The 18,055-nt window shown below is 34.8% G+C and overlaps 1 protein-coding gene across 1 annotated transcript; it reads left to right on the plus strand.

The window, feature by feature from the left end:
* The first annotated feature begins 950 nt into the window (after window positions 1-950).
* On the plus strand, window positions 951-16,299 carry LOC132555516 (long-chain-fatty-acid--CoA ligase ACSBG2-like). Its single transcript, XM_060219865.1, has 16 exons — window positions 951-1,012; window positions 1,590-1,909; window positions 2,679-2,840; window positions 3,305-3,390; window positions 3,987-4,075; window positions 4,881-5,082; window positions 5,558-5,659; window positions 6,012-6,059; window positions 7,152-7,319; window positions 8,655-8,836; window positions 9,035-9,222; window positions 10,850-10,959; window positions 13,666-13,816; window positions 14,343-14,482; window positions 15,322-15,568; window positions 16,220-16,299. Exons 1-16 carry the CDS (start codon window positions 966-968, stop codon window positions 16,297-16,299), a joined length of 2,322 nt encoding a protein of 773 aa, XP_060075848.1. The 5' UTR covers window positions 951-965.
* The last annotated feature ends 1,756 nt before the right edge of the window (window positions 16,300-18,055 follow it).

The raw sequence follows: 18,055 nt of genomic DNA on the forward strand, positions 1-18,055 counted from the left end.
ACAGTTAATCATTACCAAGTTTCAGATGAAGTAATTGTGTTCATAAATTATAACTTCAATTCACACCACAAAAGCAAGACGTGTATACATATGTACATATAATGGGGTGAAGAAAAGTGAGTATGATGTACATGGCATGATACATAACTACACCCTTGTTTACAGGGTACTGTCATACTGGCAATGTTATTGTTTCCACTAAATTTTGTGTCTTTATACCTATTGTTCATGACGTTGCCAGTTTATGTTGTTAAATGACATCACTGATCTATGTTGTTTATGTCCATATTCATAACGACACAATTAGTCACTGTTGCTCTGATGATGAGTCACTTAGACCTGAAATATGTAAGCAATATGTGGCACAAATAAATTGTGTATTGGATCGGAACTGGTCGTGTTGTGCTCACTCCTTATGGTTACATGACATGACAAAGTTTTACAATCATCATGATCTCATTAGACAACATTTTTTTTATTGTACAATATTAAGCTAGACGTGTTTGATGTTTCTTAGTCTACCTGTTGGTTCCATTGTTGTTTACCTTCTCATTTGGGAATGTGACATTATCTACTTGAATTTACCAAAAATTATATTGTAGGTGTGGTTGATGAAGCAGAATACATTTACTGTTCAGGAACACTTTATCTTATTCTCCTTGTACTTTTTCAGGAGTCTCTGTGTGAATATTTCTTTTGTACATAGCTTGCCCTAGTTTTATTGACTTTAATTAATTCTGTTGACATGTTGGAATTTTCTTCATTGCTTGTGAATCTGTTTTTCCATTCACATTTTGACATCTTGGGAAAGTCGTTTGAATGGTACGGGTTGTGAAACAAACAAAAAATAATAACAAAGGATATATATAACCATTGGAATGAGATAAAATAGAAATTCTGCAAGTACATGTACACATTTATATTTGCAGTCATTCAAACTGGAGTAAGAGGAAGTATAACTAAAAATGGCTGACGTGGATACTTTGCCTTCTGCAGGCGTGGAAGAAGTGGAGTAGGTATTCAACATTGATAACATATAAGTATCATCCTGGTCACTTACATATATGATATAGTCAGGCTGAGACAGCTAATATGAATTCAAACTTCACTTACCATAAATATGCTAACAAGATATAAAACAGATGGATCCAGCTAAATTTTATGCTAGAGAACTTTAAACTAATTTGATGAAGTGACTAAAGTTGCAAATATTTTACTGCATGAAATCAGAATATGAGAAATGAATACTCTAACTATGAGCCAACATAACAGCAACAGACGCTGGTTTTATGAATAAATTTACTACATCATCGTAGCTGTAGATCTATACAGAGCATATTTGTTATATAACTTGGGTGTATATTATAGTATAAATGTACACGATTCTAATCTTTGTTGAAATGTTTTCAGGAAACAAAGAAATGTGCATATGAAATTATTTCACATTTTCGTGAGAGAAAAAATCTTTTACTGAATATTTTTATTATCAAATAAGTGGTATGAAGAACTGTATCACTTGTAATCTTACTGATTCAAGTTCACTACAGTGTGTTTTGGTAATAGATGTTTGTTTTGATGCGGTATTGTAGAGTCCAGATTGAAGAAATCAAACCTTTTGAAAACAACAATTTATCACCGCCACCATCTGAGCCAATCGGAGGTAATGTCAAAATCATCAATGACAAGGATGCAGATGTCGGGAAGGGAGAGATATTTGTTAATGGTAATGAGAAAGGCAATGTTTCAAGTACCACCAACGGTGACATTAAAGTCAATGGTAATGCTAGTGATGAAGTTATTATCACTAATGAAGAGGTCAAGGTCAAGAATACCACTCCTATAGAGGTCAAGGCCAATGGTTCTTCTAATGGAAAAATAACCGTCAATGGATCTGCACCAAAACGAAGCAGTAAGTTGGAACTGTTATTTTTTTTTATCTCACTTGGCCGGAGTGGACATGTGAGCTTAGGGCATGATGCAGTGTCAGTCAGCCATCCATCAATTTTTTCTACCAATTTGCAGCTGGTCATAAATAACTGCGAATTTAATGGAGGATATAAAAATAGAAAGGGAAAATCCTTCTTCTGTTGGGATAAAGGTATATGGACCAACTTCGTTCAGGAGCATTCTTCAGGAAGAAAAATACAAATTTGTAAATTGGGGAAGGAGAGGGGCTCCAATAGAGGAAATGAGAGTAAATATATAAGTTCTTTCTTTTTGGGGGAATAAAGAGATTCTGAGAAAATCTGTTCTGAGATATTATTGGATTTAAACGGTTCTATTTGGTGTAAGCCACAGATCTAAACCCCTTGGGACAGAAGAGCAGCGCCATTTAGGGGAAAATAGAAGTAAACCTTTAAAATCCTCCTTCTTCATTATGGATAAAGCAGTAGTGATCAAACCAAACCAGGCATGCAATACAGGCCCTATTTGTTAAAATATTTTAAAAATGTAAGAACTTTAATTTCTTGCATGCTTTGGAAATTTGATTGGTCTGTGATTCATTCAATTCCTGTTAAAACGTATCTGGTATAGTTGTGTATCACAAACATTATTTATAAATTTGAAATTAAAGTTGGAAAAGTTAGACTAAATTCTCATCATAGCTTAGAAAAGAAATGAAAAGAAAACAAATTGACTGATTTGCCAGTCTTATGTATAGCTTTACTTATATTCAGGTATTGATGATCTAATGCCAGCCACATCACAGTTCACAACACAGAGAGATGATGCGGTCAAGCTCCGAATGGACGAAACTGGACCCGGTGCTATGAAACCACAAACTGTTCCAAGTGTTTTCAAAGGCACTGTAGACAAAGCTCCTAATGCTACAGCTCTAGGTATGAACAACGCAGAGAAATATCTATCCCTTCAGCTTAAGTAGTGGGTATGCTAACTAAATAGACACATCCTATTCAGCACCAGGTGTGAGGTGCTGTTTTCTCTTTGTTCAAATAAAATGTACACATAAATTGAACTATGATGAGTCTACGTTTTTTCTGTTAAGCTCATACATGATCTAAGGTTCCAGCACTTTAAACTAAAGGTCCTGCTCATTTCAAAGATTTATTCTGAAACTGGTCCCAACTGTATATTTCTAAGGTACTTTTAGTATCACTATGAGAAATAGATGAGCATTTTGTAAATACAAGTGCATACTGACCCCTGTCTGTCCTGACCATTCTATATTACAGTTTAAATCTTGACCACTCAGTGTTGCATATTTCAATTATGCACCTTTATTACTGTTCATCTTGACCATTCAATACAATATTTCTTATCCACCTGTATTCTATGTCTGTAGGTGTGAAGAGAGATGGAGTGTGGGTAAGATGGACATATAAGCAGTACTATGACGATGTCCGTCGTGTGGCTAAGGCGTTCATCAAGGTAGGTACACAAAAGTATTGATGATACCATTAATATGTAAAGGGAAGGAGGGGTAGGGGAGGGGTACAAGAGGGAGAGAGAGAACTAGGTTGAATTGTACCTGTTGATAAAAGTTTACACAATTATCAAAATGTTAATGTTTTTGCCATAAGGCAATGACAGTGTAGAATCAAGACTAAGTAGGGAAAACCAGCCTAAGGTATATAGACCAAATTTTTTTTTTATGTCTAGATTATCTATGGATTTGAATAATTAGGTTTTAAAAATGTCTGTTAATAGGCACAAGTTGTCTAGAGTAACCTGAACTATACAATAATTATCTGACAAGGTGTCATTGTCCTAAAAATGTGTTGCCTCCTTGGATTATTGATGGAGAAATCTGATGATATAACTTATCCAGAAGGTTTGCAGCATATCCTTCTATTCACAGTAAAAAACAGTGGCCACTTAAAATACATAAAGGAAAAGTTTTAAAATCCCATAAAAACAAACTGAAATATTTTTTTACTAATGTCAGGTCTGCTAAAATTGATATTTGTATTATTTCAATAAAGTTGAATTATTTCATTATTTAATTTAAATTTTGTCATTTGTAGCTTGGCCTGGAACCATACCATGGTGTTGGAATCATTGGATTTAACTCGCCCGAATGGTTTATAGCTGACTTAGGTGCCATATTCGCAGGGTAAGTTTTAAATCCGTTACTAAAAGTGGAATCGAAAGAACACTCAGAAACACTCATATGATTAAAAGATACTTTTACTCTAGTGGAACACTATCTTCCTATTTCAGTTTTCAATGCAAGGGAGATAACTAAAACAGGACGTTTGCAAATCAGGATATTTTTCCGAAACATAGAAACATAGGAGATATGAAGTTTGGTATCCATGTTTATAATTCAAGTAAATTAAAAAAAAAGTTGTGCATGTAAGATCTTTCAAGAGTGTTCTATATCATTTCATGGGGGTGCAAATGTGACCTGTGTTCGTCTATCCGGTTTCATTAGGTTCTATTCAAAATAAAATAGATTTCTTTAATATTTAGACCATAATGTCGTCACATCAATTTACACAACAGTATCGTAACATCAAATTCTACACTTTTTCATGTTCAGATGGTCATCGGTCAAGGTTTAAAGGTCAAATGTCATCATGCATGGGTGTTGAAGACAGACATTTTCTGCTTTTGTCATAAATTGCTGAATTATACCAGTTGCCATCTTGCAATAAATCTGTGTTCAGTCTACTTCACTTCACACTTTGAAGTAAAGTTTACAGTTGCTAGATAAGAAATTGGTAATAATTTGACCCATTTGGCTTCTTATATCATGGTATAACTCATGAAAACATTGGTGTTGTTCTTGCTACCTTACAGCACAGTGTGTGACAAAATTAAGACAGATTAATGGTGAGACTGATTGAGAAAATGTTCTTTATAAAAGAAAAAATTATATTTCTTTGTGTTTGTAATATTCACATCTACTTTTGCAGGGGATTTGCTACAGGTATTTATACCACTAACACTCCAGAGGCTTGTCAGTATGTGGCTGCTGATTGTGAGGCTAATATCTTGGTAGTGGAGAATAATCAACAGCTCCAAAAGATTTTGAAGGTCTGGGACAACCTGCCACACCTCAAGGCTATAGTTCAGTATACAGGGGAGGTGGCTGAGAGGAGGGACAATATCTACTCGGTAAGACCAGAGAGATAGGAAGAATAGAAATTCTTATAACACTGCCAGTAGGAAATTTATGTGGAATGTTTTGATGACTACACTGTCACCTTCATCAGGCCAATGACCTGTGTGAAATATACTTGTACTTATGTATAAAGTGTTGGAAATGGTAATGAATCAAGAGGACTTTTGACTGTACTGTGTAAAACTTTGTACACTAAGGTGGAAAAAAGTCTGATTAATGATGAAATTATAGTGAAAGCAGGTCAAATGGTGATCTTCTATACAATGTACTATCCCAACTACACCAAGAAACATGGTCAAGTTGCACAGTAGTAAAACACTTGCCATTCACCTAGACATCCCTTTTGATTACTCGAGCGTACATGAAATTGTGAAAAGGGCAGTCATTTCCTTACCATCTTGTGCTAGTAAGCTTCATACTGAAGAGAGTGATCATGTAGTCATTGTATTCATTGTGTATCCATTTCAGTGGAGCGAAATGATGGCACTGGCTGAACAAGTCCAGGACTCGGAACTTGAAGAACGACTGCAGCTGCAGGCACCAAACAAGGCCTGCACCCTCATATACACAGTAAGTAGTCTTGTTATTCATTTTCACTTCTGAGGTCAATTTCATTTTCAAATCAAACAAATATCCTAAAATATAATTCATATGATCATATGTTTGTCTATTAATGTGAAAATGATCCAGTTATATTTGAAACCATAAAAATATGAGCAATCAGAAAAAGAAGTCAAGTTTACAGAATAATGGGTTTTATTCACATTTATTTAGGACGAAAGAAAAACTCGCTTTGTTGTATCTTCTTAAATATTTTATACATCTGCATATGTAATAAAGCAAATGACCTCATGCTTATCTTTTTATTCTGCCATTATCTCATTTTGATTAATAATAGTGAGATTCAATTTTTGCCTTGCAGTCAGGAACTACAGGCAACCCCAAGGGAGTGATGCTTAGTCATGATAATGTGAGTCTCATTTATAAGTATTTTAATGCTGTCTCTTGATTATAAGGAAATTTAACAAATACAAATTTTTTTATGCTCTCGATCCTTTTTTGACCAGAGTGGGCAGTGGGAGCATTTAGTGTTACCTTTGTCCATTCTATCATGCTCTTTTGAGAACCGCACAACCGATTTGGTCGATAATACTCCATTTTATCATGACACCCGCAGCTTTTGTTTGAAGTTCTACACCGGATCAAGTTCTCGCTTACAAAGAAATGAGAGCTTTTATGTTTTATAAATATTTTCTAGGACTTGACTTTGGAATTTGGTATGTAAAACTCCTCTTGGAAGTTTTTTTTTATTTACAGAATATACTTAGTGATTAGACAAGTCTTATGTGTTTGTTGAATTAGTGAAAGAATAAATATGATTTATGAACTTATTTGTATCATTTATCTAACAATAGTTCTATCTATTTGTTTATTAATACTGTAAACATTCTTTGTAAAATAATGTCTGACCAACTAAAACGTTCTATAGCTGACATGGACTGCAAAGTACTTCGGACGGCATCAGGGCGCTGTTTTTCAAATGGAAGTGATTGTAAGTTATCTGCCCCTGAGTCATGTAGCTGCACAGATGATTGATCTTCATATCCCAATGTCTTATGGTATGGCTGTGTATTTTGCTGATCGTGATGCACTCAAGGTTTGTGCTGTAATTTTATTTGACAAAACTGTTCTGCTTGTTGTACCAACAAACACACAGTATACAGAACAACATAATGTGATTAAAAATATAAGACTAAGGTAGAGAATTAGAGGAACTAGGTTATGGCCTATGAATGGGTGTCATTATTTTGGAGACAAAATTCAAAAATGAAATTTTTAAGAACATAAAAAAAAATTACATTTGGGAAATTTCCTTGTTGGCATTTGTAATGAATCTTTGATAAATGTTATAATAAATAATATGATTTGTGTAATGTCATAATCAGTAACGAGGATGAATTATAAGAATTATATACTTTGATGTGAGATGGTACAGCAAGGACCTCAGTTATAGCTTTAGTGAAATCTTAGATTAACCTTATAGTGTTTCTTCCCACTACAGTTGACCTGGACTACACAGAGAGTTGGGGAGATTAGTAAGTTGGCTTTCAATGCAGATGTTGGTGTGAGTTATCTCCCCTTGAGCCATGTAGCGGCCCAAATTATTGATCTGTACCTCCCTCTAGTACATGCCATGACTGTGTACTTTGCTCAGGCAGATGCTCTTAAGGTTTGTTGTTCATACTTGGCATGAAAATGGGCAGTGAATCCTATGTTTTTTGTTTAAATTGGCATGCATAATTTATACAGTTGTTGTTTTGGCAATATGTGATTGTTATTAACATTTTGCATGAGTTTCTGGTTTCAACACAAGGCATGGGCAGTTTTTTTACAGGAACCATATATCATTAAACACATTGATGTGTTTTGTATGTTTTTTAGTTTGCATGTGGAATAACTATGTTGATGTACTCACTATTTGTTGCATGCTTGTCAACTTTTGTAAATTACTTAATCATATTTTATGAAATATGTGTCACAAACTGTACGTTTTTTCATGGGAATTATGTATGCTATTTATATCTATAAGATTAACATAATCACCAATTAACATGGTCATGAATTAAAGCTAACATTTATGCCTGGAAAAGGTTATTCAGATTTAAGTTATATATATACCTAGTAGACAAAAAACAAAAACAAAGTTTTTAAAATGTGCCCTGTTGGTAGTTACCCGAATTTCTGTTTTCTTGCTTTCATTCTGAATGATCAAATTAAATTAAGACTTTCTGACAGTTGCTGTTGGTCCTGTGGTGGTATCTGATAGTTATGTTGAAGAATTCTCTTTGGTTGTTTATTTTTCCTTCGTCACCTCCTGCCTTCAATTGTTTATTTTTCCTTCGTCACCTCCTGCCTTCGATTGTTTATTTTTCCTTCGTCACCTCCTGCCTTCGATTGTTTATTTTTCCTTCGTCACCTCCTGCCTTCGATTGTTTATTTTTCCTTCGTCACCTCCTGCCTTCAATTGTTTATTTTTCCTTCATCACCTTCTGTTAAGAAAATGAACTTAGATTGATTTAACAATCATTCATTTGACACTCATAGAAAATTTCCTGGTTGGTTTTGTAGCTGATTCTATGTACATGTTGATCCATGGTGTACAGTTATTTTACAGATGTTTAAGAATTAGAACTTTTGTACAGCTGCGATGATTGGTTCAATATAACGCAACAAATACACAATGTTTAGACACTCTCTATTAAAGTATTTCTCATTACCATAGAAACACCATGAATTTCAAGGAATATTGATGTTTTGCTTTATGAATACTGGTTAGAGTGGATTGATTATGATTCTGTTATTACTAAATATCATTTTCATATGATTCTGGATTTCCTTAAAGCCTTTTATAAGAGGTTTGGCCTTACCACCTTCCTCTCAATTTACTTGGTTTACAGTAGAATTATTTCACAAAAACACTGGAAGATGCAGTAAAGGAAATAAAACATTATTACCTTTCAATGGGTTGACTTGATTTTCAGTAAAAATAATCTACCTAATACAGGGTTCCCTGAAAGACACGTTGAAGGAAGTTCGTCCCACTGCCTTCCTGGGAGTACCCAGAGTATGGGAAAAGTTTGCAGAGAAGATGCAGGAGAAGAGTCAAGAAGTGAAAGGGATCAAAAAAAAGATTGGAGCATGGGCGAAGGGAAAAGGCAAAGAGGGTGTGATGGCAAAAATGGAAAAGTGAGATTTTAGTTTGAAGTTTTTGTTTCTCTGTATATATTGTGTCAGGTTTAAGAAAATTGAATTAAAATCTTTTAAATGGCTCTGAAGAGGGATCAAAACAAATAAAGAATATGAAAAAACAAAAACCAAAATGCTTTGTCAGACACTGAATGAATAAGACACTGATTATATTTAAATGTAATATTTGTTTTGCAGTCGGTCACTTCCATGGTTTTGGGGTTTAGCTAATTCATTATTGTTCCGTCCGATAAAAAAGGAGATGGGGCTTGATCGATGCAGGATCTGTGTGTCTGGAGCAGCTCCCATCATGAAAGACACCCTGGAGTTCTTCTACAGCTTTGACATCACAGTATTGGAGGTGTATGGCATGAGCGAAAGCACTGGTGAGTTATGAGCCCTTGTTTGTTATAAAAGCTAGGTCCGCTTCCATTGTGGTCATGTCCCTTTCCATCTGGATTATGTCTCCCTCCATCTGGGTTATGTGCCCATCTTGGTTATGTCTCCCTCCATCTGGGTTATGTCTCCCTCCATCTGGATTATGTCTCCCTCAATCTGGGTTATTTCCCCCTCCATCTGGATTATGTCTCCCTCCATCTGGGTTATGTCTCCCTCCATCTGGATTATGTCTCCCTCCATCTTGGTTATGTCTCCCTCCATCTGGATTATGTCTCCCTCCATCTCTGGGTTATGTCTCCCTCCATCTCTAGGTTATGTCTCCCTCCATCTGGGTTATGTCTCACTCCATCTGGGTTATGTCTCCCTCCATCTGGATTATGTGCCCATTTTGGCTATGTCTCCCTCCATCTCTGGGTTATGTCTCCCTCCATCTGGGTTATGTCTCCCTCCATCTGGATTATGTCTCCCTCCATCTGGATTATGTGCCCATTTGGGTTATGTCTCCCTCCATCTGGGCTATGTCTCCCTCCATCTGGGTTATGTCTCCCTCCATCTGGATTGTCTCCCTCCATCTGGATTATGTGCCCATTTGGGTTATGTCTCCCTCCATCTGGGCTATGTCTCTCTCCATCTGGGTTATGTCTCCCTCCATCTGGATTATGTGCCCATCTGGGTTATGTCTCCCTCCATCTGGATTATATCTCTCTCCATCTGGATTATGTCTCCCTCCGTCTGGATTATATCTCTCTCCATCTGGATTATGTCTCCCTCCATCTTGGTTATGTCTCCCACCATCTGGGTTATGTCTCCCACCATCTGGGTTATGTCCAGCTCAATCTGGCTTATGTTCCCTGCCACCTAAGTTATGACCCTTTCAGTCTGGGTTATGTCTCTTTCCATCTGAACTGAGTCCCTCACCAACTGGTTTGTGTTCCAATCTTTCTGGATAATGTCCCCCCTCCATCTGGGTTATATCTTCCTCCATGTCGGTAATGTCCACATCCATCTGGGCTTTGTCCCTCCTCCATCTTGGTTGTGACCCAATCCGTCTGGGTCATGTCCCCCAGTCTTGCAATGTCTCCATCAGTTGGTCATTTCCCCATCTATCTAGGCTCTGTCCTCCTCCATTTGGGTTATGTCCCCTTTCGACCTGGGTTGTCTCCAGTTATATTCCCTTATGTCTAAGATCTCTTCTCTTACATTAGAGTTTTGTCTCTCTTATTTCTCAGATACATCATCCATATGTTTTCCCCCTTTACATACAAATTTCCTTTCCTTATTCTCCTTTATACGCCTTATGTCTCCTTACATTTGACCTCTGTCCTTTTGAATCAAGGCTTTATTTACGGCTAATTTGAACTTGAATTATATTACTGTTAATATATCTCCCATAATATTTCTTTTTGTATTGGATGTCTGTGATCTTACCTTTATATTACATCCTATTACTATTGCAATTTTGCCGTTAGCATTGAGTTATTTCAACTTACATTTCATCCTCCTGTTTTTTAGTTATGTACAGTCCTAATCTGAGTTATGTCCCCTGATGTATTTGAGTGATTTGACAAGATATCAAAGTTTTTTGATGTGGTGAATACTTGCATTTTCCTATAGGTCCTCACACTATAGGGACTAATGATTGCTTCAGGCTGAGCAGTGTTGGCAAAGAAATACCAGGGGTACACACCAAACTGGCTGACAAGGATGATGAAGGAAATGGAGAGGTAGAATGTTTTATACACTTTGCAAAAACATGAGAGTTCTTCTAGTCTTAAGAATAAATGTGTCCATCTGTCTATCTGTGGATGAATGCTGCTCCGTTCTTATTTAACTGTACAGGCGGCCATCTTTTATTTTGAAAGTAAAAGTTTGTTACCGCTATTTCTGAGAAAGTACTGGATGGATCTTTCTCAAATTTCATATACAGGTTCCCTTTGGTCCCTATTTGTGCATTATACCTTTTTGGAATGATCCGAATTCAAGATGGCTGCTTGTCAACCATCTTTTATTTTGAAAGTAAAAGTTTGTTACCGCTATTTCTGAGAAAGTACTGGATGGATCTTTGTCAAATTTCATATGAAGCTTCCCCTTGGTCCTTAGTTGTGCAGTATACCTTTTTTGGACTGATTTGAATTCAAGATGGCCCACAGACGTCCATCTTGGATTTTGAAAGTAAAAGTTTGTTATCACTATTTCTGGGAAAATACTGGATGGATCTTTCTCAAATTTCATATGCAGGTTCCCCTTGGTCCCTAATTGTGCATTTTACCTTTTTTTGGACTGATCCGAAATCAAGATGGCTAACAGGCAGCCATCTTGGATTTTGAGAGTAAAATCTTGTTACTGCTATTTCTGAGGAAGTACTGGATGGATCCTTCTGATATTTCATAGGTATTGGTTTCCCTTGGTCCCTAGTTGTGCATTGTACCTTTTTTGGACTGATTTGAAATCAAGGTGGCCCACAGGCAGCCATCTTGGATGTCAACAGTAATACAGTAGTTTGTTATGGCTGTGACAGGATCCTTCTCAAATTTCATATTTAGCTTCCTCTTGGTACCTAGTTAAGCATTGTCCCATATTTAGAATGATCTGAAAAACAAAATGGCCTATAGGCCTCCATCTTGGATTTGAACAGCGAGTAATTGTTTTATGGCTATTTCTTACCCAGATGATCAGTCATTCTCAAGTATCAGATTTTCTAAATTAAGTAAACATTGATAAATACACTGTTCAGGGTATGTATACTAAACCATGCAATGAATTGAGTTAATGGCATATGTGTTGACACATGAGAAGTAACAGAAGAATTGATTTATTAAAAATGTCAATAATTCCTGATATTTAAGTGTTGGTGTTACAAAAACATTAATGTAATAAAATAAAATATAAAAATTTAAAAAAAAAAATATAGTTTTAAAAAACTTTGAACTTTTATTATACTTGTTGCGCTCTTGTACATGTGCATCATTTCATCATCATCATCATCATCATCATCATCATCATCATCATCATCATCATCATCATCATCATCATCATCATCATCATCATCATCATCATCATCATCATCATCATCATCATCATCATCATCATCATCATCATCATCATCATCATCATCATCATCATCATCATCATCATCATCATCATCATCATCACCATCATCATCATCATCACCATCATCATCCATTTTGAATTTAATAAGTATACAACTTAATAAAGGCTGTTCATTTTATCACTATATCCCTATAAAAATATCTTGTGCCATCATTGAGTACATTCAATGAAGACCAGTTCATGAACATTTACAACACAAAAACAAAAAAATAAACAAATCTTCAAGAACTGAAAACAGATCCTCAAATGGTGGGCGCCAAGATCCCTCTGGGATCTCTTATTTTGACTTGGATGGTATTTAGAGATACACCCCTTTTAAGCATCCACTGATTAATATGTTTTTATGTAGAAAATGGATATATTGAGTTAGTCACATCCTTTAAGAATGTTGTATGTATTGATATGTAATTTTACCTATTATATGTATGCAGGCTGTCAACCGATTCCTATATTCCTATATTTCCCTATATTCTGGTTCAAAAACCAATATTTTGAAAGACCTTTTTCCTGTATTTTTCTATTTTTTGGCTTCTTTATTTGAGAGAATTCTTAAGTCTTTAACAGCATCACCAGCCACCAGAAAATGTTTCAGTGCATCTCTTTAACACCTGTATGGGCACCTTGCAAGGCAGTACAAAGGATATTGGCCTTTTAGGTGCTCATCCAAATGATGATGATGATGATGATGATGATGATGATGAGCTATGCAGCAGCTCTTTGCCTGGATTGTGATGTTGTTGTAGTTTTTAATCATTGATTATTATAGAAAAAGTAAGTGAAGGTAAAGATTGTTAGTATAAATGCCTTTGGATGAAATGATTTTCGTTTGGAAAACTCCTATATGTTGCTTCAAAACTAGCAAAAACCTGCTATATTTGTTGAAAAAATATTCCTATATTCTTCTGATATTTTGAAGAAGACGTGGTTGACAGCCTGTGCATGTTTCCAATCTCAATACATACATAAATACTTAGATATGCTTTCTATAGGCTGGCAATAAACATAACAAATTCATAAAAAATGCTTAAATTAAATTTAAAGATTTTATGATATAAAGTTTGGTTGTAAGTTAGATGTGGTAATGAGTACAAACATAAGGTGAAAAAAATCAACAACTTATGGAATTAGGACATCTCCAACATAGTTCAGGTAAACGATTTACAGCCAAACGTGTCTACAACTGCCGCTCAACTAAACAGAAAAAATAAGTTTAATTTTGTACCACTGTATGGTCACACGGCCAAAGCTAATCCTGATACAGAAGTTGTTATAAATTTCTACTTGAAGATCTTGTGATAATTTTCATCTTTCTGTGTTAGATATGTATGCAAGGTCGGCATGTATTCATGGGTTACTTGAACAATGCTGAAAAGAATGAAGAGGCTTTTGACTCTGATGGCTGGTTACAATCTGGTGACATCGGCAAAAAGGACAAAGACAACTTTCTCTATATTACTGGGCGTAAAAAGGGTAACTCATTTTAATTCATGTTAGGGAAGATGGTGGAAAGAGGAATTATTTAATATCTTCAAATATGATATTTAAAGCTCAAATAATTTCTGTATGTTTTGAATGTCAAATTAAACACATTTCAAAAGATTAATGCAGTAGAAACTTAGAACTTCTCTAGTTGGAAGAAGTTTCAATACATCACTGTGCCTGGAATAACAACAGCTTCTCATGTTAGATTTTTTCGATGTGTCAGTGTGTCAGAAATTTAAGAAATTTCTATTTAGATCTGAAGTTATTCAGTAAATCAGTATATTGGAAATTTAGAACTTTTCATGTTGTACAGAAGATTTTTGATAAATTATTCTGTCATAAATTTAGTAATTTTTTTATGTCGGACTAAAAATTTTTCAATAAATCATTATATCAAAATTTTAAATCTTTTCAGGTTGGACTTAAGATTTTCCAGACAGCAATATATTAGAATTGAAAACCAATCATGTCAAACTGCTTTAGTTCTATAATTGACCTTTTCTTGCTTCCTTAGAGCTGATCATCACGGCTGGGGGAGAGAATGTGGCACCAGTACCAGTAGAAGACATTGTTAAGGAGCAGTTGCCTGTCATTTCTAATTGTATGCTTATTGGGGACAAACGCAAGTTTCTGTCGATGTTGATCACATTAAAGGTAGGTGTAGGAAAAATTTACCCACCATTTTGAGTGGTTGGGTTGCACAGTGACAACACACTCACTTTTATTTAAATGTCTGGAGTTTGATTCCCTAAGGCGACGTGAAAAGGGGTTTTCACCTGGTAATCCAGTTTCCTACCATAGTAAGAACCCTCGCGCACTTCCATCAAGGCAGCAAAGAGTGATATGATATGTTTTTACTTTGTTCCACAATTGTTGAAGAAAATGAACAAAGTTAAAGGAAAAATCTAGAAAAGAAATTTGCACCTCAGTTGTTGGCTCATATTTCACATAGAGAAATTACTGAGACTAAATATAAAAGTATATTGTTGTTCTTGTAGTTTTAAGCAGAAACAGGAAATCCTTTGATTTGAAAAAATTTGGCCCTATTGTTACAGTATCTAATTCTGAATTTTTACTGAAATGTGCTATTTAATTTTGTTTCTGTTGTATGATCCTGACTAAAAAGATGACATTTTCATATATTTGACATGTTAATGTGAAATGTTTGCCACTCATAAAAGTTTCATCCTCCACATATACATACAGGTATCAAATGTCAGTATCTTTCGGATGTTGGGAATATTTGACACCTTATGAAATCTTAAACAACTTGTAATTGTGCACAAGAAATCATTTTCTCACAACAAAAACTGTTCTACAATTCAAAATACCCACTTACCTAAAATGCGAAATCAGATACAAGGTAAACAAAACTGGATTTTCTTAATTCTGTTTTTGTTTGAAACTATCAGTTTTTATAAATGAATGTAAAAACAACATAAACCATGGAAAAAGCTACTGATGGTAATGTTGAGGCCTTTGTTGTGTTTTAGGTGACTGTTGATCCTGACTCAGGGGAACCAACAGATAATCTCACTAGAGAAGCCAAACAGTGGTGCCAATCTGTGGGAAGTGAATCTACAAAGTTGTCTGACATTATAAATGATAAAGATGCTGTTGTCCTTAACGCAATTCAGGCTGGTATCGATCGCGCTAACAACAAAGCTGTCTCCCGCGCGGCAAGGATTGCTAAATGGTCTGTCCTACCCCAAGATTTTTCTATTCCTGGAGGTGAACTTGGTAGGTTAAAAAATGACAGTATGTGTCAGTTTGAATATTTAAGTGAAAATTTGAAAAATAAAGAATAACTGTTGATCATTTCTCCCCCTTAAATAATTTACTACCGCTCCGAGTACCATCTTTTAATTTGTCAACCCCTACAAAGCTTCAAATTGTTTTTTCAAAATAATAATAAGATAAAATACCAGTCTGAAAGATACCTGATTGTGCGCAGTACAATTAACGGTGCTGGTTTTTCTATATGTGTTAACGAAAATTATGGTCATATGTCAACAACACTACCTAATGGCCAACAAGATATGAGAATATTATGGATGGATATTGACACCTGTATTAAGATTAAGAGTAATCAAACACTCTGCAAGATTTGCGTCATTACAACTTTGAAACTTCCGCCTATTATGATCCATCTCCATAGCTCCCCAGCTGTGTATTGATAGGGTTTTGATAGGCACAGAGATTTAAATAAATAAGATTTTCTAGTGTCCAGAACTTGACACAGCCTCAATTTAAACTAAACGATGATCTTTCTTTAATTGGGGCACTGTTTTTCCACCTGCTGCACATATTGTCAGACATTGCATTCTATATGTAAATCTTGCTGGCTGTTTTTATCTAGTCATATTTCATTGTGTTCAAAACTGTTTTCAGGACCAACTTTGAAACTACGAAGACCAATTGTGAGCAAGATCTACCACAAAACCATTGAATCCTTTTATGCTGAGACATGATCGCTCCAAAATTAACACTACTGATTGGATGACTTGGACAAGACAAACATTCTTCATTGTGGATATAACTTTACAGATATATTGTGAACAGAAAAAAAAGGAAAACTTCTGATGGTTTACAGAAAATGATGCATTCCTGATTATGAAAAGAAGACACATTCCTGGTTTCAAACAGGCAAAATGTATGTCTGTGTATGTTTGTCTAGAAGTACAAGGTGAACGTCATTTTGCAGTGTTTTATGTATCAGTTTATTGGTTGTGTTCAAAAATTGAAATTTAAACACAAAGAATATACACAAGACATGGATCTATGATTTCTCTTAGGGGTTGATTCAGTCTTTGTAATGTTTAATTCATAATCCTGACATCTTGCTTGAAAAATGAAATTGTATACATTTATAACAAACTTCAGTCCCAGTTTTAAAAAGAGGATCCAGCTGAATCCTGATCCCCTGGATCCAACTCCGGCACTGGGTATATTTCATCATTTATATCATTATATATTTGTTGACAGCATAAGATCTGCTTTACGGTGATTCTAGTTAAATACTTCATGGTGATCTATTATGAATGATAATCTTATACATGGATAAATGTCTTTTGTACTTGGATTAACTTTCATCGCTCTTTAATCAAGCCTCTCTACAGTTAACACAATATTATACAAAATATGTTTCTTAAACACTCTTTATCTTACAAAGATTCAGAAAATTTCCCCTGAGGTAAGCAAATGAAACTGAAGTTGTGGAAAAAAATTAGTTTAAGGAAATTTTAATCAATTTCAGAAACATTTCAATTTCTATGATTTAAATTTTAAAAAAAAAAGGTTAAAAATTTTCCTTCACTTCTGAAAAGTTTGGTTAACCAGTGATTGTGCTACTTGCAACCTATATTAAAAAGTGTTTTCATAGTTTGCTGCCACTGTATGGTAAGTAGAAGCATGTGCATGGATGTTATATGTTAAGATGATCAAATAAAATGCCCAGAGTTTGTTGGAGTTATGCCCCTTCGCATGTGTCATCTGTAGAAAAACTTTGTATTATTCAGTAAAGCAAAATATGCTACATGTACAAATATTTTCATCCACATAGCCTTATACAATGTATTTTTAGTGTTGATTTGTTGCCACACAATAAACAGGTATTCATATGAAATTAGCATGGAGTATTGAAACAAATTAACGTTTTACTATATACCTTGTAACTGACATGAGGAGGAGTTGATTTTGCTATTTAACCCCAAATAATGCAATTTAAAAAATTTTGTCCTTATTTCCTCCTGAAATTGTGTAATGTTATTTTACTTTGTTTACTGCCTGCTCCTTAAAGAATCTCATGGTCATTGAAAATTATGAATGTCATGCATGACTGGGTCACTTAATAAGAAGGCATGTCATCCAATCACATTAGATGTCATTTGCAAAGTACATGAAAAGGATGTTTGAAAAAAAAATAGTATAGAAGTAATTAAAGGCCAATTCCAAAGTTGAACAAAGATGTAGGGCCCAAAGAGATTGATAAATGTTGCACTTTATAAAAGTTTTGGCATTAAAGGGTTACATACATGTAGAGGACAATTTTTTAGGATTTTTTTTTCATTTATAGCTTTTAAACTAGTTTGGAAAAAAACCTTGATCCCTTGAATTATACCAGAATGTGTTTTCTTTTTTCCTTCTTATTTTTTTTTTGTAAAAGCTGAATCATTTTTTAATTCCATAATCAATATCCTATTTATAGAACTCTCCATACACACAGTA

Source organism: Ylistrum balloti, unplaced genomic scaffold (genome assembly GCF_031769215.1).
Source record: "Ylistrum balloti isolate Yb309-2 unplaced genomic scaffold, AGI_CSIRO_Ybal_v1 Utg370502, whole genome shotgun sequence".
Classification (NCBI taxonomy): domain Eukaryota; kingdom Metazoa; phylum Mollusca; class Bivalvia; order Pectinida; family Pectinidae; genus Ylistrum; species Ylistrum balloti.